Source organism: Carcharhinus amblyrhynchos, chromosome 8, assembly GCF_965287045.1.
Source record: "Carcharhinus amblyrhynchos chromosome 8, sCarAmb.v2.hapA, whole genome shotgun sequence".
Lineage (NCBI taxonomy): Eukaryota > Metazoa > Chordata > Chondrichthyes > Carcharhiniformes > Carcharhinidae > Carcharhinus > Carcharhinus amblyrhynchos.
In genome coordinates, this window is record NC_137331.1 from 91,875,275 (window position 1) to 91,900,367 (window position 25,093).

General features: G+C 41.6%; 1 protein-coding gene across 14 annotated transcripts in view; it reads right to left on the reverse strand.

The window, feature by feature from the left end:
• Window positions 1–2,540: 2,540 nt before the first annotated feature.
• Window positions 2,541–25,093, reverse strand: part of LOC145346767 (uncharacterized) — a 381,295-nt gene continuing 358,742 nt past the window's right edge. For all 14 annotated transcript variants that reach the window (XM_080194470.1, XM_080194472.1, XM_080194471.1 and 11 more), the window contains 5 exons: window positions 19,481–19,573; window positions 17,406–17,487; window positions 15,846–15,958; window positions 5,954–6,119; window positions 2,541–2,655 (listed from right to left, as the gene is read on the reverse strand). In XM_080194470.1, the coding sequence (XP_080050596.1) occupies window positions 2,651–2,655; window positions 5,954–6,119; window positions 15,846–15,958; window positions 17,406–17,487; window positions 19,481–19,573 (459 nt within the window). In that variant the 3' untranslated portion in view covers window positions 2,541–2,650. The remainder of the gene's footprint in view (window positions 2,656–5,953; window positions 6,120–15,845; window positions 15,959–17,405; window positions 17,488–19,480; window positions 19,574–25,093) is intronic.

A 25,093-nucleotide genomic window follows, 5' to 3' on the forward strand; every position in this document is an offset into this window, starting at 1 on the left:
AAGAAATCCAGTTGCATCCCCACCTCCTCCCTCTATCCAAGTTCCTCTCCAAACAGGATAGTAACTGTGGCGAGCTCATCACTTTTGTATCCCATAGAACACTAAGGTTTACACTAAACGGACTTAAGAGTAGAACCAAATTGCTCCAGCTTCACCTGACAGATGCCAGCACTGCAAGTGTCTGTTTTAAAGGTGCCACTAACACAACCTTACATGGGAACCAAATAAAAGATGTTTAAAATAAAGTCCCTTTTCAATAAAGCAGCATCTGGAGATAGGGTCTGAATTTAGACCGTTTTGAAAAAGGACAAGGTTCTTAAAACATTAAATTACAATCATTAACTGGAGGGATTAAATATTTTAACCATGTTACTTGTCTAAAAGTCAATAACAATCTGTTCATTGTTAGATAACTGGGGATCTTTAAACCAGTAAAAGTTGTACTTTGAGGAAGGGTTTCTTTTTTAAAAGGTGGAGACAGTTCTTAAGAATGCAACATTCAACTGAAAGGAGAAATAAAGAGCAAAAACAGAATTCTCCTAGAAAAGACATCTCTTGAAAAAGGTCAGGTTAAATTTTAGGTCAAAGACCTTTCTCTCTACACGTGTTGGTGACAGACCTGCCGAGTACTTCCAGCATCTTAAGAATTCTGATTTTTGTTTTTCCTCTTCAAGTTGCTGCTACGCTCACCAAAGGCAGAGTGCTAACTGGGAATGATTAAATCCATGGCTTGACAGCTTTGTGAATGAGGAAATGCAGACACTTAGGTTGAACAGATGGGTTCAGCTCCCAGATCTACAACAAATCTCTCTATAGTGCAAAAACCGGACTGCAACAATATCCACAAGCATTCTGCTGGTTTACAATGTTAGATTTCAATTATTTATAGTCCTATTTGCCCTCAATCAAGCTCAGTTTGAACAATGACGAGCAGTCATGCTGTAATTAAGAGTTTTAAAGAGCTTCCACTTGATAATCTACTCCTAGCGTCAAACCAACTGCTGCCAATACTTGTAACCTCAGTTGAAAATGCCAAACAAAATCAAAAGGTGCCTCAGGTGGAGCTGGCCTTTTATTCTACTCTGTTCCCATTCAAATTGTAACAGCCAGTTCAACAGAATAAACATGGTATCTGCATGGCAACAAAGTAGTACTGCACTGAAACATCAGACTCACTAATGTACTCAAGTGTTGGAGTTGAGCTCAAACCCACAATTTGAGTCAGGGGTGGAAGTGCTAACCCACTGAGAAAATAAGAATTAAAGAATGATAATAAGCTAAAGGGAAAGAAAAGAATGCGGGGAGAGGAGCAGGACAGGGAGGGGTTGGACAATTGAGAAAGCTCTTTTAAAGAGTTGGCACAGGCCTGATGGGCCAAAAGGCCTCTTTTCTGTTGTAAGATTCTATGTTTTTATTAGAAAAACTAAAGGGAAGTGAGCCATGAACAACTCCCCAAACTACAGTCCTCTTTGCATAAGAATCCAGTGATTAGCACTGTGAGAAACACGGCCAAGAGGTTACAGAACTTCACAAGGGAAAAATAATCAATTACCTCCTTTCTGTCCTTTATCATTCTACGTTTCTAGTCTATAATAATGACTATATTCTTTTAAAAAACATTAAGAAACAAGCCTTTTAAGGTTTGAAGCTTCCTCACATTCACTTCAAACAACTTTTTTTCCCTTTAAATCAAGCTGAACTGTGTCTCTCCACCTCTTCCTCTCCTTTCTGAGTATGGCGAAGAATTCAGCATTTTGAATTATTCTGCTGAAGCTTATGATTTATCTATAGGAGAAAAATAAATAAGAAATAAATCTGGAAAGCATTGACTTTTAGAAGAACATGGGGATAGGACTTCACTAGAAAATGTGATGGGGGGGGCGTTTTTAAAATATTAATTGATAGCTGCCATCAGTATTTCAAGGGCAGAGTACAGGGCATGGAGTTTCTCTAATCTGTGGGAGAATGCAGCTTGGTAAAGAAAAAAATGCAAACAAGAAAATGGAACATTCCCTTCATTTAAGCCAGCCGTTCGTTTGGGAAAGCAGGATTCATATTTGGGCTGCAGGTTGAATTGGGATGTTTCAATGAACCAGAACCACCTCCCCTGTCTATCACCCATTCATGATCAGATGATTCAATATATTCCTTCAATCTGTCTTCAAAATGTTATTTATGCCAGACACTGGTTTCTCCACTGAAACATCAAGCTCGGCTCAAAAGCGCAGAAGCTTTAAATTTATTCCCCATTACGGTCCCGTTTGGTAGCAATGCCTCAGATCGATATTGTGGATTTTTAAGGTAATAGGGTGCAATATAGCTACCCAGCCCCAAAATAACTCAATAGGAACAAATCCTTTTTAAAGCACAAATCCTGTTAATGATGCTAAACTTCTTGTTTTGGTTAAATGTAGTTTGAAAAGAACACAAAGGAAGGAAACAAATTCACAAGCTCTGCTGCGCTAGAGCGGCAGACAGATCTTCAGCGAGAGTAGCAAGCTGCGGTGACCCGAGGGAGCTGAGGCTTTCGGTCAATGATGTGCTGCAGAGAGGAGAGGTATTGTCTGAAACGTTGGGGGATTTGTACACAATGTCTGCTCCGTGGTCTGTCCTGGCCTTGGCATTCTCACGGAACGTCAACTTGCGAGATTCAATCTGTGGGAGAGAAAGAGGAGAGAAGGGAGTGAAAAATCTTGTGGAACAAAAGGCATTATGCTCCCCTAACTGGCAGTTGGTCATGTGGACACAAGAGCACAAGTAAAGGAGCAGGAATATGTAATACAGGCCCTCAAGTCTGCTCAATCACTTAATCAGATCCTCAACTTCAACTCCACTTTCCCACCTGATCCCCAAGTCCCTCAATCCCCTTACAATCCAAAACTTTACTGGTCTCAGCCTTGAACATACTCAACAACTCAGCATCCATAATTCTTCCTGAAGAGAATTCCAAAAATTCACAACTCAGTTCAGTCTCAGTTTGAAATGGCAGCCCACTTATCCTGATTAGCCACACCTAGGGCCCAAGCTCTGGAATACCTTTGCTACATCTCTCTCCCTCCATAACTTACTTTTCTCCATTAAGACACTCCTTAAAGCCTACTACTTTCACCAAACTTTTGGTCATCTCTCCTAATACCTTCTTATGTGGCTCAGTCTTGTACTCTGTTTTATAATACTCCTGTGAAGTGCCTTGGGATGTTTTATTGTGTTAAAGTGCTATATAAATTGTGTTGTACTTGAAGAGCTATGGCAAGGTCTTCTGAACCTCTCAATGCATTCCTGACCTACCTCAGGTCCTGTCATTTCAGTTAAGACCTTCAGCTGAAAATTCCATCCTTACTGTTAAGGCTTATACATGAAATATCCACTGGTGTGATACCAAGAGAACTCCAGACAAAAACAACAGAAGCCCCTTTCAGGAAGGAAGGAAGCAGAAACATTGTTCATTCCAAAAGTTCACTAGATCACAAACAGTCTCAGGGAATAGGGCAGATAAAAAATTTTCCAGATTCACATTGATACTAAAACAGCCTGCAACCTCCAAAAACAAACAGAACTTCAGCAAATCTTAAATATCATTAATCATGGCACATTATTTTTGTTCCTCATTCTACATAAGAACATAAGAAATAGGAGCAGGAGTAGGCCATCTAGCCCTTCGAGCCTGCCCCGCCATTCAATAAGATCATGGCTGATGTGTCGTGGCTCACTTCCACATTCCCGCCCTCTCCCCATAACCCTTAATCCCCTCGCTTATCAAAAACCCATCAACCCTCGTCTTAAAAATATTTAGCGAGGCAGCCTCCACCACCTCAACAGGCAGAGAATTCCAGAGATTCACCACCCTTTGAGTGAAGAAGTTCCTCCTCAACTCCGTTCTAAACCGCCCCCCCTTTATCTTGAGGCTGTGCCCCCTAGTCCTACTGTCCTTTCTGAGCGGGAAGAGTCTCTCCACCTCTATCCTATCCATCCCATTCATCATCTTATATGTCTCAATGAGATCTCCCCTCATTCTTCTAAACTCTAACGAGTACAAGCCTAGTTTATTCAGCCTCTCCTCATAGCTCAATCCCCTCAACTCTATTCTGCTCTCCTTCAGGCACTGACTCACAATGAAGGCTAAGTTCAACACTGACGTCCTCGAGGACACCAGTTGCATTTGGAGTCCTTGCTCAAATAGAATTCCTCGTGTGAAAGCTTGGACAGTATTTGACCTTCAACTGTTCAGGTACCAGATCAGAAATCCCAAGGTATGTTACGAAGCCAGACTAGACCCAATCAACTTTTCTATTTTGGCATTATGATAAGATGTTTCACTCTAGGAGCGATTAGCTACTGACAAGCTAGGGAGCTTTTAACAAAATAAACTATATTTAACAACACAGTTTAATATAACAAATGAATTAGCTTAACTTTTAATGATTGAACAATACTGAATCACGACAAGATACAATTCTTAACTGCTAACCTATCACTACTAGTTCCAATCAAGCAATATTTCTCTTGCATAAAACCCACTTTAAAACTAGTTAGCAAAACACAAACATTCTTGTTTTGACTTGGGTTAACAGTCCTAGAGCTTTCGCAAAGCCTCTGGAGAGAGAAAGAGACACACACACACACTTCTTTCTTCATCTACCTCCAAGCAACAATTGCTCTTCACTTCAAAATTAAAACAAAATAGTTCTTTCCTGCAAGCTTAGCTCCTCCCATTAACCAAATGTCTCTGTCCCTGTCAATCAATTTCATTAAAAACTCACATGCCTCTACATACTTTGTCCAAAATCCCAGGAGAATTTAAGTAAACAAAAGATCCATTAAGTCTACAAAGTAACAGTCTGAACTAAAATCAGTCATTATCATGCCCGCTCAGCATTTAAGCTGCATGTTTTCCCAGACAGATCAGCTCTTGCAGCGTAACACTGCCTCTTAAAACAGCCCAACCTTAAACATAAGATATAGCAAAGTATCATAGTATCAGCACACAATCCAGACTGTCCTCCTTCTTGCTAGATGGCCACAAATGTACACTTTCCAGTGCCATGCAAAAGTCAGGAGGGGGACCCCTACCTTAAATTTCCCTTAACTACTAAACTCAGTGATTCTGAGCCAAAATACTGCAGCCTGACACCACTCCTGATCTAAAAGATTTAACTCATATGCAGCAGAGATTGAACCATGGACTTTCCTAGTTTGTATAATACAAAGCAGTGCAATTAGTGCCTATGCTCACAATACCAACAGATTAGAAATACCTCTATGCATGACCAGAGAATAGAAGTAGGTACACTTTAATCAAAAATGAACATATATAATCTTCACAAATTACTAAATAATTAAATCTGTTAAGCTGTGGCAACTTGTGGCATTTGACATCCTGTGAAGCTCCCTTTCTAAACTTGCCTGGTTTCACGGAGGCTAGTTTGCACGTACGAGGTCCTGATTACTGTCCCATCAAACACACCCAGGACAGATATAGAATGGATTAGTTACAGTGTTTAACTCCCTTTATATTACACTGAGCACTCTGAGCAGCTGCAGCTGTTTAGATGCAGAGTAAAGCTCCCTTTAGGCCACAACATAAACCAGTTCTAACATTGATTGATGTTGTTCCCTTTGGAGAATTAACAATTTTCTATAGCTCTAAACTAGTACAACCACTACTAAACCCTCACATATCCTACATCAGCCAAACTCTGGCCTTTTGGATTGAAAGTCAGCTTTATGACTGAAGCAGGGGCAATATTTTTCTGTGGGCTTGTACCCATTAGGAAGTGGCATGAGACTGCCCAAAGGACAAGGAGATTTTGCAATCTACCAGTCTGGCTTTGATTCAAATCCGATTCCCAGAGTGAAAGGCAGGCCAGCACCTAGTCCACTTTAGTATCTAGTTCACACCCATTAACAGTTTTCACAGAACTACACACCCCACGCAGGCCAAGCTTTCACTTACATGTCTCCTGTATTTGTAACTCTTGGCTGTGAGTTTCCTCAGACCTGGCAGTGGGGTCCTCCCCTACTCCATTTTGCTGTGTCCCACTCTCAGCTTGTCCTGTCAGATCCCCATTTTCTGGAATCTGACTGATCGTTGCTGATTCTGAATCTTCTTCACCCTCATTCTAAAAATAAAATCATGGGGTGGGGTACAATGGTGCATTGTTATAGCAGGGCGTGAAATGAAATGCAAAATATATACATGAGAAATCTAAAAGAAACAAAACGTTCAGGGTTCAAACAACCAAATGCACTGATGGACTGAGAGTCATCTTTGGTAACTGAGGAGACGTCCATAAGCAATGAGCTAGATTTATCAGAGGACAGAAAAGAACGGAAGGAATAGATTAAAACTACAATTATGCTTTTGTCTATTCCTCTCCCTCACTTCAGGTCACAATCTAATATATACCAAGTGGCTCGTCTTTACATGAGCAGGGTGTTGGGTACCCAGTTTGATCACAGACATCACCACTAAGCTTAATAGCTACACGTCCACTTTGTAGCAACACTTGCTGCACAACAAGTGGGAACTCAGGCTGATTTTATTTTCAGACCTTAACCCAGGAATACTGAGGCTGAAGACGACAGTAAGGAAGGAAATTAGGTAAGTAAAATAAGCAGCTAATCATACAGACTTCAGGATGACAGACTGACAGGGTTAATGGGTCCACAATTTAAGAGATGCTGTTGGGGAATAAATTGGGGGAGAAAGAAAGAGAGCGAGTGACCAGGAAATAAAGTAGCGGGGTGGATAGCGCACAGTTCAGGCTGTTTGTAGCACAGGAGGAACAAGAAGTGAAAATTCGGCAATAAGTTGCATTAATCTAGCAAATTGTCTCGAAACATTTACCAGAGAGTTATCAAATAAAATTTGTTACTGAGCCACATATGGACATATTAGGTCAGATGACCAAAAGCAGAGTCAAAGAGTTTCTTAAAGGAGGAAAGAGCATTAGAAAGTCAGGGGGATTTAGGGATGGAATTACAAGCTTAGGCCACTGGCAGCTGAAGAAATAGAGGAACAAATAAAATCAAAGATGCACAGAAAACAGAACTGATTATACAGACAGAGAGTTGAAGGGCTGGAGATTATAGAAGTAGGCTGGACAGGGCAATGAAGAGATTGGAAAACAAGGTTTAGTATTTAAAATGCTGCTTAACAGGGGGCGAATGATAGTCAGCAAGTACAGAGGTGATGGGTGAGTGGGCCTGGAACTGAGTTAGGACATGAATAGCAGTTTTGAATGACCCTAAGTTTGTCGGAAGCATAACTAGTGAAGCCAGCCAGATCTATATTGGAATAGCCGAGTCAAGATAACAAAGTCACGGGTTAAGGTTTAATAGCAGATAACCTGAGGCAAGGGTGATGTTATCAAGGTCAAAATAGGTGGTCTTAGAGGTGATGAAGCTATGTGGTAGAAAGTTAATCTTGGGTCAAAAAAAAAGATTGTGAACAGTCTCAGGCAGTAGTTAAGGGATGGAGTCAATAACGAGGGAACAGCGATTATGACAGAGATCAAAGACACTAGCTTCTATTATGCCAATATTTAGTTGGAGGAAATTTCTTCTCATCTAATACTAGACAGTTTAGAGACAGTGGAAGGGTTGACAGAGGTGGAGGTGAGGTAGAGTTCAGTATTGTTAGTGTTCATGTGGGAACTCATGCTGTTTTTTGGCTACTGTTGCCCATAAGAAGATAAGTAGTAGGAGCAGGAGTAGGCCATCTAGCCCTTCGAGCCTGCCCTGCCATTCAATAAGATCATGGCTGATCTGAAGTGAATCAGTTCCACTTTCCCGCTTTCTCCCCACAACCCTTAATTCCTTCGTCTATCAGAAATCTATCTACCCGTAACTTAAATATATTCAGTGAGGTAGCCTCCACCACTTCAATGGGCAGAGAATTCCAGAGATTCACCACCCTGAGTGAAGAAGTTCCTCCTCAACTCTGTTCTAAACTGTAACCCCGCCCCCACCCCCCCCCCACTATTTTGAGGCTGTGCCCTCTAGTTCTGCTATCCTTTCTAAGCGGGAAGAATCTCTCTACCTCTACCCTATCTAGCCCTTTCATTATCTTGTAAGTCTCTATAAGATCCCCCCTCAGCCTTCTAAACTCTAACGAGTACAGACCCAGTCTATTCAATCTCTCTTCATAAGCTAAATTAGCCCAGAGGCAGAAGAGAAAGGAGGGAAGCAAGGATAGGTCTCTAGGGATACTGGAGGTAACCATGCAGCAATAGGAAGAGAAGTTGGTTCTAGATAAGAATGAAACCAGACAGCAGTCCACCCTGCGAGACTACAGCGGTGAGGTATGGGAACAGAATTTCATGGTCAATCTCCATGGTCAAGGAGGAGTAGAGAAAGTTTATCACTGGTACAGTCAATTAGAATGTTGTTTGTATCTTTGGTTAGAGCTGTTTTTTGAACTACAAAAAGGGCGGAAATCCTTCCCACCTCTAATCTCCAAGAGCCCTACAACTCTCCAATTCTGGACACTAGGTCTCAGCGATTTTAAATCGCTGTCAGTAATAATCAATTCTGTAATTCCTACCCTGAAATTCCACATTTCACTTTCCTCTTTTAAAATGCTCCTTTAACCTAGCCTTTTGGCCAAGATCAACTGTCAGATTAAGGCCAAGACGGGGTGCAATGCCTCACCTTGTCGGCTTGGATCTTGTTTGTCTCCCTTGTGGGGACGTTGAATTGGATGCTGAATTTGGTTTTTGGAGCAAGCAAGGATGGATTTGGGTTTGCCTTGACCATTCTGAACATGGGCTTTGTACCTTTAAAAATGGAGTAAGTTTTATTTTAAAACCTAGCTTTTTAAATAAGCTTCTGGCCATCTGCCCTAAAATACTGTCTTGTGTAGCTCAAGCTCATATTGTTTCCCAATATCTCTGATGAGCTCCCTGGGATGTTTTTTAAACTTTAAAGATGCAATACAATACAAGCTGTTATTGTTGCTGATTGGAAGGATTCAGATCAGAAGCCCTCTCTCATTTCATGCTTGACTGAACTCCGATTTGCACTGGACAGGACTTCCATTCATCCTTGGAAGGGTCTCCCAGGCCCTGGACAGAGGGCGCCCCAAATCTGAAGGGACCTTCAGATCTGGGGTCCCCAAACTCCTGTCCGAGATGGAGAATAATTTTTTTAAATTTTCCCACCCTACTCTAACCTGCGTCCACCACTCTAAAATTTGAGGCTGGGTGGGAAAAGGCCTGTATGTGGCTAAAAAGTGACCACTGAAGGGCCTTAATAGGGGAAACAGCAGGCTTCCCATCTGAGGCCCTATCCACTGAATCATGAAATTCCCTCCAAGCAGTCCCAGAGGGAACTCTGTCCATGCAATTTTACATTCCCCTTCCCCCCAACTGGGGGAAACAAAATTCTGCCCACTGAGTTCTGGGAAGGATGGTGGCTGTTTAGAGAATCAGCAACACATTCAAAGACTTTGGAGAGGAAAGAGTAGTGGGATATTGCTAATTTGCAAGGATGGAGGGTTAAATGTTTCTTTTTGAGTCGAGGGGTCATGGTATTAAACTTGATTGAGAGGAGAACAATAGTTGAGGAAAGAGAGCTATTGCTAATATCAATAGGAACCAGGAGGGGAAACTGGTGGGACAGCAGATTTAGCAGCAATAGGGTCTAGCGAGCAAACTGCGGTTCTCTCAGCAACTAGATGAGATCAGAGGACACAAGAGAAGATAGCAGCAAAATTAAAGAAAGATTCAGGGTTAGGGCAGGGGTCGATCTTTAGAGGAAGCTATCGAAAGGGAGGGAAGAAACAGAAAAATCTGAACGAATGGTATCAAACTTTCGAATAAAAAAGTCACATGTTCCTCACACGTATTGCTGGAGATAAGGCAGAAGGATGCAGGGGAGGTTGTTTAAGACAACATTTTGTGGTGAAGGAGAGAAGTCAGGTGTTATGTTTGCCTTCTTGGATAATTTTTAAATAGTGGAAGTTTTAGTGATGAAAAGCAGGACTCAATAATGCTTTATATGATCCAGCCAGATCTGGCTTTGGATAGTTAAATCAGATAAGAGACAGAGTTGAGAATGGTTATGGATAGAGGAAGGCTGAGGCTTTTTCACTCCATGGAAAAGCTGAACTTTTCAGGAGTATCAGAGTTGAAAGACTCTGTGCGTTTCAGCTGAAATGTGTGGGTGGGTGAAGGTCTCCTATCTCTCTAGTCCCCCAGTGCATTTTCTTTCCTCACCACCATCTCAAAGTACTGCAGAGATAAAAAAAGGAAAAAATAAAGAACACAACAGGCAAGGTCAAAATTCAAGCCATTCTCTTTCCCGTGTACAGTAATTCCTTAAGTGAAATTACTAGACACAGATTTTGTGCAGAAACATAAAATGCTGTCACATCGACTTTAAGTAAAAAGACACAACACTGTGGCACATCAAGATGGTAACATTTCTAAACACAGTAATTATATCCGAATGCTCAGTAAACAATCAGCAAAGGAAAAACCTAAATGTGAATTAAAAAATGTAAAACATTTCTTACCCACCCCAACATTTCAGTCATTTTAAGTGTATTTTTCCAATTTGCTCTTTCCTGCTGGAAGTGAAACTCTTGCTTGGATTTGGTGCCATGCTTGTACCTACCATCCTCAAGGAACCTTGCCCACATTTCCGATATTTTTGCAAACATATCAGTAGGCTATGCAGCTGGGTAGACATCACTACCAAATTTTATCCAGCTTTGAACATTCATGTGCCTGGACAGCGATCAGAGGTAATGATGATTATTCTCCTCCTCATTTCCAGGGTACTAATGCTAAATTAGCTTTTTGGCTATTGCCTGCCTCAGATCAAAGTCAGCAAGGAAAATGAATTAAAAGGTACAATGTGTTGATTTGTATGCCTTTTGTATCAAACCAGGCAGCGTATTCAACCACTGAGTCAAAAGGGAAAGAGGTGGGGGAAAGTGGAAAAAAAAACTATTTCTACCTTGTGACATGGTTTAATAGGTCAGTTCAGATGTCAAAACTTGATACTATAAAGATGGCAGACAGGAATACTGCTGACTGGTTAACACTAAAGTGCTGGTTCAACTACCGGGTTACCTCCAGAGAGTGCCAATGATTTCAGACTGGAGGAAGCGAGTGGGATCCTTGATGGAGGGAATTACATTAAAAGATAAACCCTTGAATTATCCTAAGGCCTCCACAATCAGCTATACATGTTACACCTGCAGTACAGAACACTCCCATCTTCATCCAATTTTTTACACTTTTCAGAAAACAAAAACAGATGGGTGGGGAGGACAGTCATCGGAGAGAAATTAGCAGCAGGAACTACACGTAGAAAGGGATATGGTCCTGCAGTCAGAGTTTAGGGAGCTAGGTAGGAAATTAGTAAGCAGGATCTCAAAAGTAGCAATCTCTAGATCATAGAACATAGAACTTAACAGCGCAGCACAGGCCCTTCGGCCCTCGATGTTGCACTGACCAGTGGAACCAACCTAATGATCCTCTATCCTAAACTATTTCAACGTTATCCATATGCCTATCCACTGACCATTTGAACGCCCTTAAAGTTGGCAAGTCCACAACTGCTGCAGGCAGGGCATTCCATACTCTTACTACCCTCTGAGTAAAGAACCTACCTCTGACATCCATCCTATAATTACCACCCCTTAATTTAAAGCTATGTCCCCTCGTGTTAGCCATCACCATCCAAGGAAAAAGGCTCTCACTGTCCACCCTATCTAACCCTCTGATCATCTTGTAAGTCTCAATTAGGTCACCTCATAACCTTCTTCTCTCTAATGAAAATAACCTCAACTCTCTCAGCCTTTCCTCATAAGACCTTCCCACCATACCAGGCAACATCCTGGTAAATCTCCTCTGCACCCTTTCCAATACCTCCACATCTTTCTTATAATGCAGCGACCAGAACTGTACGCAATACTCCAAGCGCGGCCGCACCAGAGTTTTGTGCAGTTGCAACATGACCTCACGGCTCTGAAATTCAATCCCTCTACCAATAAAAGGTAGCACACCGTACGCCTTCTTAACAACCTTATGAACCTGGGTGCCAACTTTCAGGGAGCTACGCACATGTACACCAAGATCTCTCTGCTCATCAACACTACTAAGAGTCCTTCCGTTAGCCCTATATTCTGTATTCCTGTTACTCTTACCAAAGTGAATCATGTCACACTTTTCCGTATTAAACTCCATTTGCCACCTCTCGGCCCAGCTCTGCAGCTTATCTATGTCCCTCTGCAAACTGTAACATCCATCCTCACTGTCTACAACTCCTCTGACTTTGGTGTCATCAGCAAATTTACTAACCCATCCTCCTACACACTCATCTAGGTCATTTATAAAAGTGACAAACAGCAGTGGCCCCAAAACAGATCCTTGAGGTACACCACTTGTAACTGAACTCCAGGTTGAATATTTCCTATCAACCACCACCCTCTGTCTTCTATCTGCTAGCCAATGCCCGACCGAAACTGCTAAATCACCCTCAATCCCTAGCATCTGCATTTTCTGCAGTAGCCTACCATGGGGAACTTTATCAAACGCTTTACTAAAATCCATATACACTACGTCAACTGCCTTACCCTTATCCACCTCTTTGGTCACCTTTTCAAAAAACTCGATAAGGTTTGTGAGGCATGACCTACCCTTCACAAAAACACAAGTAACCATTAGAAATGAGAGGATAAAACAGATGAATAAGTGGCTGGAGAAATGGTGCAAAGGAAGGGCTTTAGTTTCCTGGGACATTGGGACCAGCTCTGGGGGAAATGAGAGCTGTATAGGTCAGATGGGTTGCACCTGAACAGGGGTGGGGCTGAGTTCCTTACTGGTCAGTTTCTCATTGCGAATGGGGAGGATTGAAACCAACCTGGCAAGGATGTGAGAACCAGAAGATAATTTCAGACAGAAGTAACAAGATACACAGAATACTGGGAAAGATAGATAGCACTAGAATAGTAAATTATTAGGTGGGTTCAGAGGAAGGGAGAAAATAATAAGATCTAAAAAAAAAGGCTAATTGTGCATGTATGTGACCACACCAAGTGTGGTAAATGTGATTAGCAAATTACAGGTGCAAACTACCATGTAGACATAGAATATTGTGGCTATAACATCTAGCTTAAAGGAGGGTATTAACTATTCCTGGATGTAAAGTGATATGCAGAAAAGATAGGACAGGGAGGGTGGTCATGGTGTGGCAATATTGATTGTGGAAAGTAATGCAAGCGCTGGAGAAAGAGGATATTACAGAACACTAAAGGAAAGATTTTATTTGGCTAGAGTTAATGAACCAAAAGGTGTGTTTACATTGCTTAGTGCAGTCTATACGCCACCAAATAGTGGGAAATGTGTACAGAAACAAATCTACAAGGAAATAACAGAGATGCAAGAATTGTATAGTTATAATGGGAGATGTTAATTATCCAATTGGGATAGTGGAAGCATAAAGGACAGAGAGGGGTAAAATTTGCCAGAATGCATTCAAGAAAATGTTCTCCAGCAACATATTTCCAGTACATTGAGAAAGGAGGAATTGGTAATTGAGAAGGTCAGGGGGCATGGAGTTGGGGGTAGGGTGTTAGCGTGGATAGAGGACTGGTTGTCAAATAGGAGGCAGAGAGTGGGGGTCAATGGGTGCTATTCAGATTGGCGGATGATGACTAGTGGAGTGCCCCAGGGGTCGGTGCTGGGGCCTCAGCTATTTACCATTTATATAGATGATCTGGAGGAGGGAACCGAGTGTAGGGTGTTGAAATTTGCTGATGACACCAAAATTGGTGGAAAGGCAAATTGTGCGGAGGGTGGTGAGAGTCTACAGAAGGATCTAGATAGGCTGGGCGAATGGGCCAGGAAATGGCAAATGGAATTTAATGTTGGCAAGTGTGAGGTGGTCCACTTTGGTAGGAATAATGGTAGGAAGGATTATTACTTACGTGGAGAAAAACTGCAGCAGGCGACGGTGCAGAGGGACCTCGGGGTCCTTGTGCATGAGTCGCAAAAACCCAGCTTGCAGGTGCAGCAGGTGGTCAGGAAGGCGAATGGGATGCTGGCCTTCATCGCGAGGGGGATTGAATATAAAAGTAGGGAGGTCTTGCTGCGGCTGTATAGGGCATTGGTGAGGCCGCAGCTGGAGTACTGTGTGCAGTTTTGGGCGCCGTACTTACGCAAGGATATTTTGGCCTTGGAGGGAGTGCAGAGGAGGTTTACTAGGCTGATGCCGGAGTTGAGGGGGTTGAGCTATGAGGAGAGGCTGAATAAATTAGGCTTGTACTCGTTAGAGTTTAGAAGAATGAGGGGAGATCTCATTGAGATGTATAAGATGATGAATGGGATGGATAGGATAGAGGTGGAGAGACTCTTCCCGCTCAGAAAGGATAGTAGGACTAGGGGGCACAGCCTCAAGATAAGGGGGGGGGGGGGCGCGGTTTAGAACAGAGTTGAGGAGGAACTTCTTCACTCAAAGGGTGGTGAATCTCTGGAATTCTCTGCCCGTTGAAGTGGTGGAGGCTACCTCGCTAAATATTTTTAAGACGTGGATTGATGGGTTTTTGATAAGAGAGGGGATTAAGGGTTATGGGGAGAGGGCGGGAATGTGGAACTGAGCCACGACAGATCAGCCATGATGTTACTGAATGGCAGGGCAGGCTCGAAGGGCTAGTTGGCCTACTCCTGCTCCTATTTCTTATGTTCTTATGTAATCCTTGATCTTGGGAATGAGGTGGGCCAAGTGGATCAGGTGTCAGTGGGACAACATTTAGTGCAGTGATCATTGTATCATAACGTTGAAGTTGGCTATGGAAAAGGACACGGGACAATCTAGAGTTAAGAATAGGGAAAAGTCAACTTCAGTGGGTAAGGGGATCTCAGCCAGATAAACGGGAATCAAAAGGTTGGCAGGAAAATCTATACCCAAATATTGGGCTATCTTTATAGAAGAAATTGCCCCTGGATGTATAGGTTAGAGGGATTAGCGGGACAAATGTGTGTGGTTTCGGGGATAGGACCTGGATGGGATTGTTGTTGGTGCAGACTCGATGGGCCGAATGGCCTCCTTCTGTACTGCAGGGATTCTATGAGAGATTTGGGCACAGGCCAGCTTATATTCCCACTAAGAGGAGGTAGGACAAAAAAAATCTGGATGACGAAGAGAGATTTGGATTAAGATAAAAAAGGAAAAATATGTTTATGGCAGATGTCAGGTGGATAATACAACTAAAAAAAAACCAGGCTGATTGTAGAAAGTTCAGAGAGGAATTGAAAAAAAAACAATAAAAGGCAGAGAGAAAATGAAAAGAGATGGGCCACTAACATAAAAGGAATCCCAAAATCTTCCTTGGTATATAAATAGGAAAAGGGTAGTAAGTGGAGTTGAGCCAAAAAGGGACACTGTTATTTAGCTTCAGCACCATTCAGTTAAGGGGTGGGGGGGGGGGGGTGGTGGTGGGGGGAGAAGAAAAACAATGTTCCAGTGCTCGATTGCGTTCCACTACTGAAAGTGCACTTGTGCAGACTTTAGGTGAGGATACTATTAGGCTTCTTTATGATAATCTCTTAGTTCTTGCTGTTTCATCCTACCTAAAGGTATAACAGCCATGCTTGTAAACTATCAATCAGTCACCAATATCATCAGTGGACTCAGACACCCAACACAGGTGTTAATACCCTTAAGAAAGGAGAGAAAAGGAGGGAAAATTTGTAAAGGCAATAGAGCAAGGAATGATTCAAATTGGAAGAGAAGGGAGAACAAGTTCCTCAGTCCTTGTTCACAGCTGGTGTGACCAGTTAAAGCCTTTTAAGCCACTATTCTGATCCAGCTTCTGCCACTCTACATTGCTTCACCTTCACGTTGCCGCCTCCTGGAGTATGGTTGAGGTTGTCCAAGGACCCGATTTTTGACTCTGCTTTGTTTTTGAAATCAGTCTTGGTGGTCTCTATCTTCACATCCCCACCACCTAAAAACAGTTCATAAAGAACTTTATGCACAATTTCTTTTTGTTCCCATCGTGACTCTAAATTTAGAATAAATTTCAAAAACATAAGTGAAACAGTTAGAAGTCGTGGATGCAGCCAGATAAGGATGAATATAGAAGCTGCTTCCAGTTTGTGTTGAATAAGGGGGTGTGAGGCTGAATGATGGTGGTGGTGGTGGAAGGAGATGATTTAAGAGAGGTGGTGGGAAGAGGTGAACTCAATTTACAATATAGCACCTCTTCAAAAGGAGCTATACTTGCAGGACAGTGACTTGTATAGAAAACATTAACCATTCTACGTCAGTGGCATCCCACATTAATAAAACAATTGGTCAATTTTTTTGTTGTTGGCATTAACTGAGTGAGGAATGTTGATCAGGACACCACAAGAGCTTCCTGTACTCCTTCACTTTAATTGGAACAGATGAATGGCATCTGAGTTTTAACACCACATTCACAAGAAAATATCTCAAATAATGCAACACTCCCTTAAGTAAGGTTTTGAAAAGGCAGTCCAGATCGGGCATTCAAATCTTGGGAGTTGATATGAATCCATACTTACTCAAAGATGACATACCAGGTTACAGATCCCTGAATATATATAACATAAATCAATCACCTGGATCTAGTTAGACAAAGGCACCCAATTTCAAACCAAAATGTATGTCAAATAACCTGGCCTACAAGGCAGCAGCTCAAGTGCTAATCAACCTTGGTGCTGTTAGCAAACTGTTAGCGAGGTCCACCAAGTGCATACGAATGTTCATTGAGACAAGGATTGGCATGTCTGCTTCCTCCCATATAGTCAAATGTCATCTTGACCCTAGTCTCACATGACTGGCCACTTGACTGAAGGACTACAGGATCACCTGTATAGATGCAAAATTGGAGGCTGCCAGAAAAGCTGAGGGTGATAGGAAAACAAAGTCTCTATTGGCAAAGAGATAGTTTTCAGTTGAGGAAAAATGAAGTCATTTTTACAGGTTCCATTCTGGGTTCAATCTATAATCCTCTTCCCACTGCTGATGTAGAACAAATAAACAAACAGGCCTTTATTCAAATTCTACAATAGAAGTTTAGCACAGTTTCCTAATGCATTATCACACAACTAACTGTTTTGGATGAGACATTAAACCAAAGCCCATTAAAGATCCCATATCTCTGTCCAAGACAGAGCTCTCCCAAGTGCTGTGGGCAACATCCCTCCCATATTTGCTCTCACCAGTGACAGATTAGAAGGTCATTTTAAGAACTCTCTGCTGTGCCTTGAATTGGTGAGGGGATTTGAATACCCAAACGTTCTTGCAGAACAGTTACTGCAATTCAAAGTAATGCACTGTATTATGAGAGATATGATTAGATGTTGCTTAAATGTAAGCCTTTAAAATTTCAATTTTGAGTTTAGATTTTTGGAATATATTAGTAGTACCTGCTTTGTGTTTTAGATTAGCCTTAGATCCGCACTTGGAAGATGCGCGGCTCATGTCCAACTTCGTTTTTGGAATTTGCACCTAAAAAAGTGAAGATTTTAAGAAACATGAATCATATCAATGCTTAAAAATCTTTAAGATCATGGAGTGAAAGCGAGAACCACATGAGAAAATGATACACTTCATCAACACGTATAAAATATTAAACTGCATAATGTAAATCCAGAATATTACTTCCAATTAAAACAAAAAAAAAACTAGGCCCAGGGGGCATAAAGAATAAACTCATTGAATGGCTTTTTTATTAAAAGACTGGTGAATGTTTTTGAAAAATTTACAGAGCAAGGTACTGGTAATAAAAGCTCTGCAGTCTTTCAAAGTATGACAGGAGAATAAATGAACGAGAGAGACTGGCCTTCACAGCCTCGGTATAGATACATGTTAATGAACCAATAATCCAATAGACCTGGATTCAATCTCATAATTTGACTTCAGTTAAAATAAAACATATCAGTACAAGCAGCCATAGAGCTGTCTGATTATCATTAAAAAATAATGAACTGGTTAAATAAAACTGGTTCACTAAAATCCTTCAGGGAAAAACCTCATCTAGCTGCTGTGACTCCAGTCCCTCACCAATATGATGGAACAACTGAGGGCAGCTGAGTCAAAGTCACAAGACAGACCATCACCATCTTGCCAGGGCAGCTCAGGGGTGGACAATTACTGCAAACTCTGTCAGTGATGCACACAAGTCTGATATGAATTTTTTGATGGCCTTTTCACACCAATTAAATCAAGCTTATATTGTTTAATATGGTGCTGGGGTTTTTGATACCCGATGCATGGTTCTTGTGGCAAGAATGAACCTGCTGGTTTTAGGAATCTAGGAAATTTATACTTGGGCTGCTATCTGAAGATTTGTTTCTGTTGGAGAGATGCAACTTCTGGTTGACAGCAACTGGTGAGGACTGGTTGCTTAATATTCAAGGATACAAAGTGCTCAGGGTCATAGTACTGATTAGCTGTCCAGTAACTGAGCTAACTGACCCTCCATGTGTGCTCCAGGTGAGGCAATACAATTGACTCTTAACTGCCCTCTCAATTGGCCGAGCCACTCAGTTCAAGAGCAATTAGGGATGGACAAAAAATGCTGGTCTTTAAAGCGACAGCCAAATTTCCAATGCAGAATATTAAAAAGAGAGGCATTGACATTGTCCCTTACTCCTCTCGTTTCCCAGCTGCTCTCCTGGTGAAAGAACTGTTTGAACCAAGTCCAAAGTTGTCAAAGAACAGTGAATTACTTTCTTAGTAGTGGACATTTTCAAAGATAGCGATAAAATTTAACAGATTAGCTTCCCTCGAATTCACACCATAACATACAGCAGATGAGACAATAAATACAGTAAGGTCACTAGGATATTAGTAAAAGAGGAGTGTCCAAAGCCTTTGTCGGACATTGGGTGTACACCACAGAGCCTTAAATTTAAACCTTCACTCTCATTAATTTGTAAATACATAAGAGAATCTTACAGCATTGGTGGAGGTCTATCATTCCTGGGCTGCCTGCTTAGTAATTGTTTAGTTTACTAATGATGTTTAGCATTTATCCATTAACACCAAGACAGTTCCAGCCTGACCCCCAGGCTCATAAAATCCCAATATAGGAAGCCAGCACAAAATACAGTTCAGGACTTAGTGGGTTGGATTGGCAGGGCTCAAGAGCTGCATGTGCTCTATAGACCGTATTCTAGGCACCCACCAATGTGAAGTGTAAGAGATTTTCTTCAATGTCCACTGGACCTGTATAAAAACATCCAACTGTAGACTCCGTCCTTTCAATTTTGTACCATGTAGGAGGGAGTCTTGGAGTTCTACAACACTAACACAAGGCACTGCAACACAGGTCACTCTCTAATAGTGTTTGCAATGGTAGATGATAAATCAACATGTCTGATACACTTCTTGTAAATGCAACACTTTCATACATAATACTGGTAACATAGATAAAATAAGCCTAGTGACAGCAATGAAATGGAACATTAGTGCAGAGAGCTCAAAATCCAATACTCACATTACCACCACCAGGAACATGCTTAATGTTATCCTTGGAGCCGCACTTTGATTGCACATGACTGTAGTCAATTTTTTTGTTCACAATCTGGACCTAAGACACAATGGAACAAATCAATTCCACATCAGTTTTCTTTCTAAAAATTCAAAAGATGTTTCTGAAGTTCCTCAGTTGTGTGTATATGTGACAATTTACAAGAAAGTCAAAAAGGAAAATTCAATAAAAATTTTCGTCAAGAAAAAATGTTTAGTTAATCAAAAATGTTTAGTTAATGTTAAGTTCAAGCAGGAGAGGGCACAAGATTTAAGTTCTGATGTTTGCTTTGCTGCTAACAAAAAGGTGATGTAGGATTTACAATGCTGTGAAATTACAGGGAAGAGGAATTATTTCACCTTTTGGAATTTTTCATGTTCAGGTTTTAGAAATGTATCAGGTTGTTGGTCTTTACTAGCTGGGGAACAAATGGGATTGAACCTCAATATAGCTGGAGAGGATTAAATATGAATAATTGAGTGAAACATGACTTTAAACTGTTCTATGCTTTTCATTTTTGATCTTCATTCATCTAGCCTTGAACATTTTTTTCATGATGACACCAAGATTGGGGGAAAGGCAAATTGTGCGGAGGGTGTGGAGAGTCTGCAGAAGGATCTAGATAGGCTGGGCGAATGGGCCAGGAAATGGCAAATGGAATTTAATGTTGGCAAGTGTGAGGTGGTCCACTTTGGTAGGAAGAATGGTAGGAAGGACTATTACTTACGTGGCGAAAAACTGCAGCAGGCGACGGTGCAGAGGGACCTCGGGGTCCTTGTGCATGAGTCGCAAAAACCCAGCTTGCAGGTGCAGCAGGTGGTCAGGAAGGCGAATGGGATGCTGGCCTTCATAGCGAGGGGGATTGAATATAAAAGTAGGGAGGTCTTGCTGCAGCTGTATAGGGCATTGGTGAGGCCGCAGCTGGAGTACTGTGTGCAGTTTTGGGCGCCGCACCTGCGCAAGGATATTTTGGCCCTGGAGGGAGTGCAGAGGAGGTTTACTAGGCTGATACCGGAGTTGAGGGGATTGAGCTATGAGGAGAGGCTGAATAAACTAGGCTTGTACTCGTTAGAGTTTAGAAGAATGAGGGGAGATCTCATTGAGACGTATAAGATGATGAATGGGATGGATAGGATAGAGGTGGAGAGACTCTTCCCGCTCAAAAAAGACAGTAGGACTAGGGGGCACAGCCTCAAGATAAAGGGGAGGCGGTTTAGAACGAGTTGAGGAGGAACTTCTTCACTCAAAGGGTGGTGAATCTCTGGAATTCTCTGCCCGTTGAAGTGGTGGAGGCTGCCTCGCTAAATATTTTTAAGAAGCAGGTTGATGGGTTCTTGATAAGAGAGGGGATTAAGGGTTATGGGGATAGGGCGGGAAAGTGGAACTGAGCCACGACAGATCAGCCATGATCTTATTGAATGGCGGGGCAGGCTCGAAGGGCTAGATGGCCTACTCCTGCTCCTATTTCTTATGTTCTTATGTTCTTAATCATATCAATTCTTGTCCTAGTTATGAAATACATGCTGTGTGCTCAAAGAAACAGGAAGATCATCAGATTTTGGTGAAAAAAATGTTCAAGGCTAGATGAATGAAGATCAAAAATGAAAAGCATAGAACAGTTTAAAGTCATGTTTCACTCAATTATTCATATTTAATCCTCTCCAGCTATATTGAGGTTCAATCCCATTTGTTCCCCAGCTAGTAAAGACCAACAACCTGATACATTTCTAAAACCTGAACATGAAAAATTCCAAAAGGTGAAATAATTCCTCTTCCCTGTAATTTCACAGCATTGTAAATCCTACATCACCTTTTTGTTAGCAGCAAAGCAAACATCAGAACTTAAATCTTGTGCCCTCTCCTGCTTGAACTTATTCAGGGCTCTAAATTGAGGATACAGGAAGACAGGGAAGTAGCAGGAAGAGAAATGGGAATATCAACCAACTTTATACTTAAACTTTTTCTTCTTTGAAACAATGCTGCATAATTAAAAGTGCCATCATTTTGATAAACAACAAAAATATAGCCTTATCAATCTGTTCTGATGGATCATAAAGATGCCTTGAAAAAGAGCATTTGAAGAGGAGCTCTCTGTGTCCTGGCCAATCTTCCTCCCTCAACCAATAGCCTTAAAAGCAGATTGACATCTGTTGTCTGAAGTTTACCCTCATAACAATGGTCACTACCTTTTGGGGAGACAGTATGTGCAATTTGAGAGATGATAGATGGTAAGTGAAGCTTGTATGGGGATCTTGGATCTATGGTTCCCAAACTATTTCAGCACTGGGAATTGCCTTTTTAATCATAAGTCTGCAGTAGATGAATCAATGAGAGATTAATTGCTATGATCAACAATAACACCATCAGTGTACCATACAACTACTGGGTGGATGGTAAAAGATAAGTAAGATAAACCTGGATTGCTGCTCATCTAGAAATTCCTATATCACAATAATTTACTCAAGTCCAACAGTACATTGATGGTTGTAATAAGATATTATATAAATGCAGGTTACTCTGATGACAGACAGCAAACTATGGACGATCTAAAAGGGACAAATGCATTCCTTCATAAAAGGACCTTTCTCGGGTGTGAACACGTCAATGCAATTCCAGTATTTACCTTTTTGTTTATGATGATGTGCTTGTGTTGTTGCTCTGGACCAGATCCAAGGTGCACAGACAAAATTTGGAATAATATTTGGTTTCAGTTTACCCTATTTCATATGAGGGTTTACTGGGTGCAATATCTTATTAGAACCCAACATCAACTTAAATTTCAAAGCTGACTTTGTTAGGCTGACAGACTGGAAGAATTGAAAACGAACAGAATTCTTTCAAGAGTGACTGATCCACTATCCAGATATTTCTGAATGAGGCAGAAACTCATTTACATAATTCACCAAATTGAACAAGAAGCTTCCATAATTATGAGATATTGAATTCAAAATTTACAGTAACAGTGGTTACAAAGGGAAGTCAGATGAATATATTCACCTATAGATAAGGAATAAGGAAAGATGCACCTTTTGCAATCTCAGAAAAACCCAGACATTATGCAGCCAATGCAGTGTAGTCACTTTTGAAATGTAGGAAAAATGACTGTCAATTTGTAAACAACTAGCTCCCACAGACAACAATGTGATCATGACCAGATTACGCTGTTGACCAGATTTACTCTTTGTGATGTTAATTGAGGGATAAAATTGGGCATGTCACTGGAAAGGACTTCCCTGCTTTGCTTTGAAATACTGTCACCTACATTATGATGAGACTACTCCTCATCCTAAAGATAGCACCTCAAACCTTGCAGTTCTCTCACAGTACTGCACTGGAATATCAGCCTAGAATTTGAAGATCAAGTCTCTGGGGTAAGGGTTGAACCCAGAACTTCTCAAAATGAGAGTGGTTCCCAAAGAGCCAAAGCTCTCACTGAGCTGAGAGATAAGCTGGTGGGATAGGCCACTAAATGGACAATAAGCTCACAAGCAACTGGGTCTACTTCAAGAGATGCAATTGAGGGATACAGCAAAAAAAAGGATAACGACAGTGTTCTTTGAAAAGAGAATGAAATCAGTGTTTTCCTGATCTTCATAATTACGTTCTTGTGGTGTGTGTCAGTTCCAGCTCTAAGTGCAGTTTGTTCTCAACAGCAGCAAATTTTGAAAATAGCACAGTCCCAGGGAGATTTAAGGAAACAAACTAATTGTAGTGGGATGTCCCTGCTGGACTTGCAGTTGAACAGTGAACTGAAGGCACATTTACTTTACAGAAATGCTGTTGATTGCTGACACAATGATTCTGGCTAAACTTACCACGTTGCCAAATCTGGTGGCTATGACTTTCCAGCAATGGTTTTTTGGATCTCACAGGGCAGCCCAATAAACATGGTAACAAGATGATGCCATTGAGTCACAAACCCTGGCACACTACCGCAGTAAAAAGTCTGACAACACCAGGTTTTAGTCCAACCTATTTATTTGATAATATTCTCACTAGCTTTCGAGGGGACAGCCTCTTCGTCAGGTGAATAGGTTGGACTAAAACCTGGTGTTGTCAGACTTTTTACTGTGTTTACGCCAGTCCAACGCCGGCATACCCACATCATCACTACCGCAGTGCATGGGGACACCCAAAAATGAACTGTGCAACCCATAAATAGAAAGATTATGTTGTGTGTCCATGCAGGTACATAGAGGCCAGTTCTACTTCACTATAGCAGCCAGAAATGATAGTTTAATGGTGAAAGCATTTTATCTGATCGATGCAAGCCCAGGATTGTTGCAAAATGGGTATCAGTTTACAATTAAGTAACTTCAAAAAACAAAATCTCAGCTGATGCTTTATTCTTCCTCATTTTTATAGAGGCTAAGGATGTCAGTCACTCTGTTAGGAACATAGGAACAGGAGTAGGCCATTCAGCCCATCAAGCCTGTTCTATCATTTAATGAGATCATGGCTGATCTGTGGCCTAACTCCATACATCTCTCTTTGGGCTATGGCATTTTAAAGATGTACCTGAACAACCAAGTCTCTTTGGCAGCTACTGTATTTAACCTCAGAATCTGATCTACCCTTTTTTAATCCAAACTGAATAACCTCACAGTTGCTTTAAAATCCATCTGCCAGTTTTGCCCATTGACCTATTATCAAAATGCCTTTATAATTTTATAAAGAACAAAGAACAACATAGCACAGGAAACAGGCCCTTCAGCCCAATGAGCCTGCGCCACCATCTTAACAATGTGTTTTTCCTACACCACCCTTGACCCATGTCTATGCTTATGGTACCCCCATTGGAAACCAGATTAAGGGGAGAATAATTTAGGGACAATTTGTTACAGCAATCAGCCTAAGAGCACATCTTTGGGGTGTGGGAGGAAACCGGAGCACCCAGAGGAAACCCACGCAACCACAGGGAGAATGCGCAAACTCCCTCAGACACTGGCCCAAATCCATGTATCTGCACAGCTAGCAGTGATAGTCACTGAGCTGTTGTGGTGCCCATCTGCTGGTCCAGTTTTAAGCATACACAAACGACGCAAAGTACTAGGCCACTCTCGAAACATCCAAGAGCAGCCCACGCACGACCCACCGCGTTAGACAACAAGATGGACCTGCGGAGTAAAAGAGACAAAACATCAACACATGTAGCATTAGATTTCCAGGAACGTCCCGAGGCTCTGATCCTTATTTAAAACCGTCTCCTATAACCCTCCATCCCTGTTTCGCTCATGTGCCTAAGTAAACCTTAGCCAAGTCCAGCGTGCCTGCCTCCACCACCTTACTTGGTAGTGCATTCCATACCCCCACGACCCTCTGTGTGAAAAACCTCCCTCTAGCATCCAAATTATACCTCTCCTCCCTCACCCTAAGCTCGTGGCCCCTCGTGATATCTGTCTCTAGTCTAGGAAAAAGCCTGCCACTGTTTATCTATACCCTTCATTTATACTATCATCTACACTATCCACAATGTCACCTAACTTTGTGTCATCAGCAAACTTAGATATCTAACTTCCTGTGCCATTATCCAAGTCATTCATAAATAACGGAAAAGTGAGGCACCAACACAGATCCTTG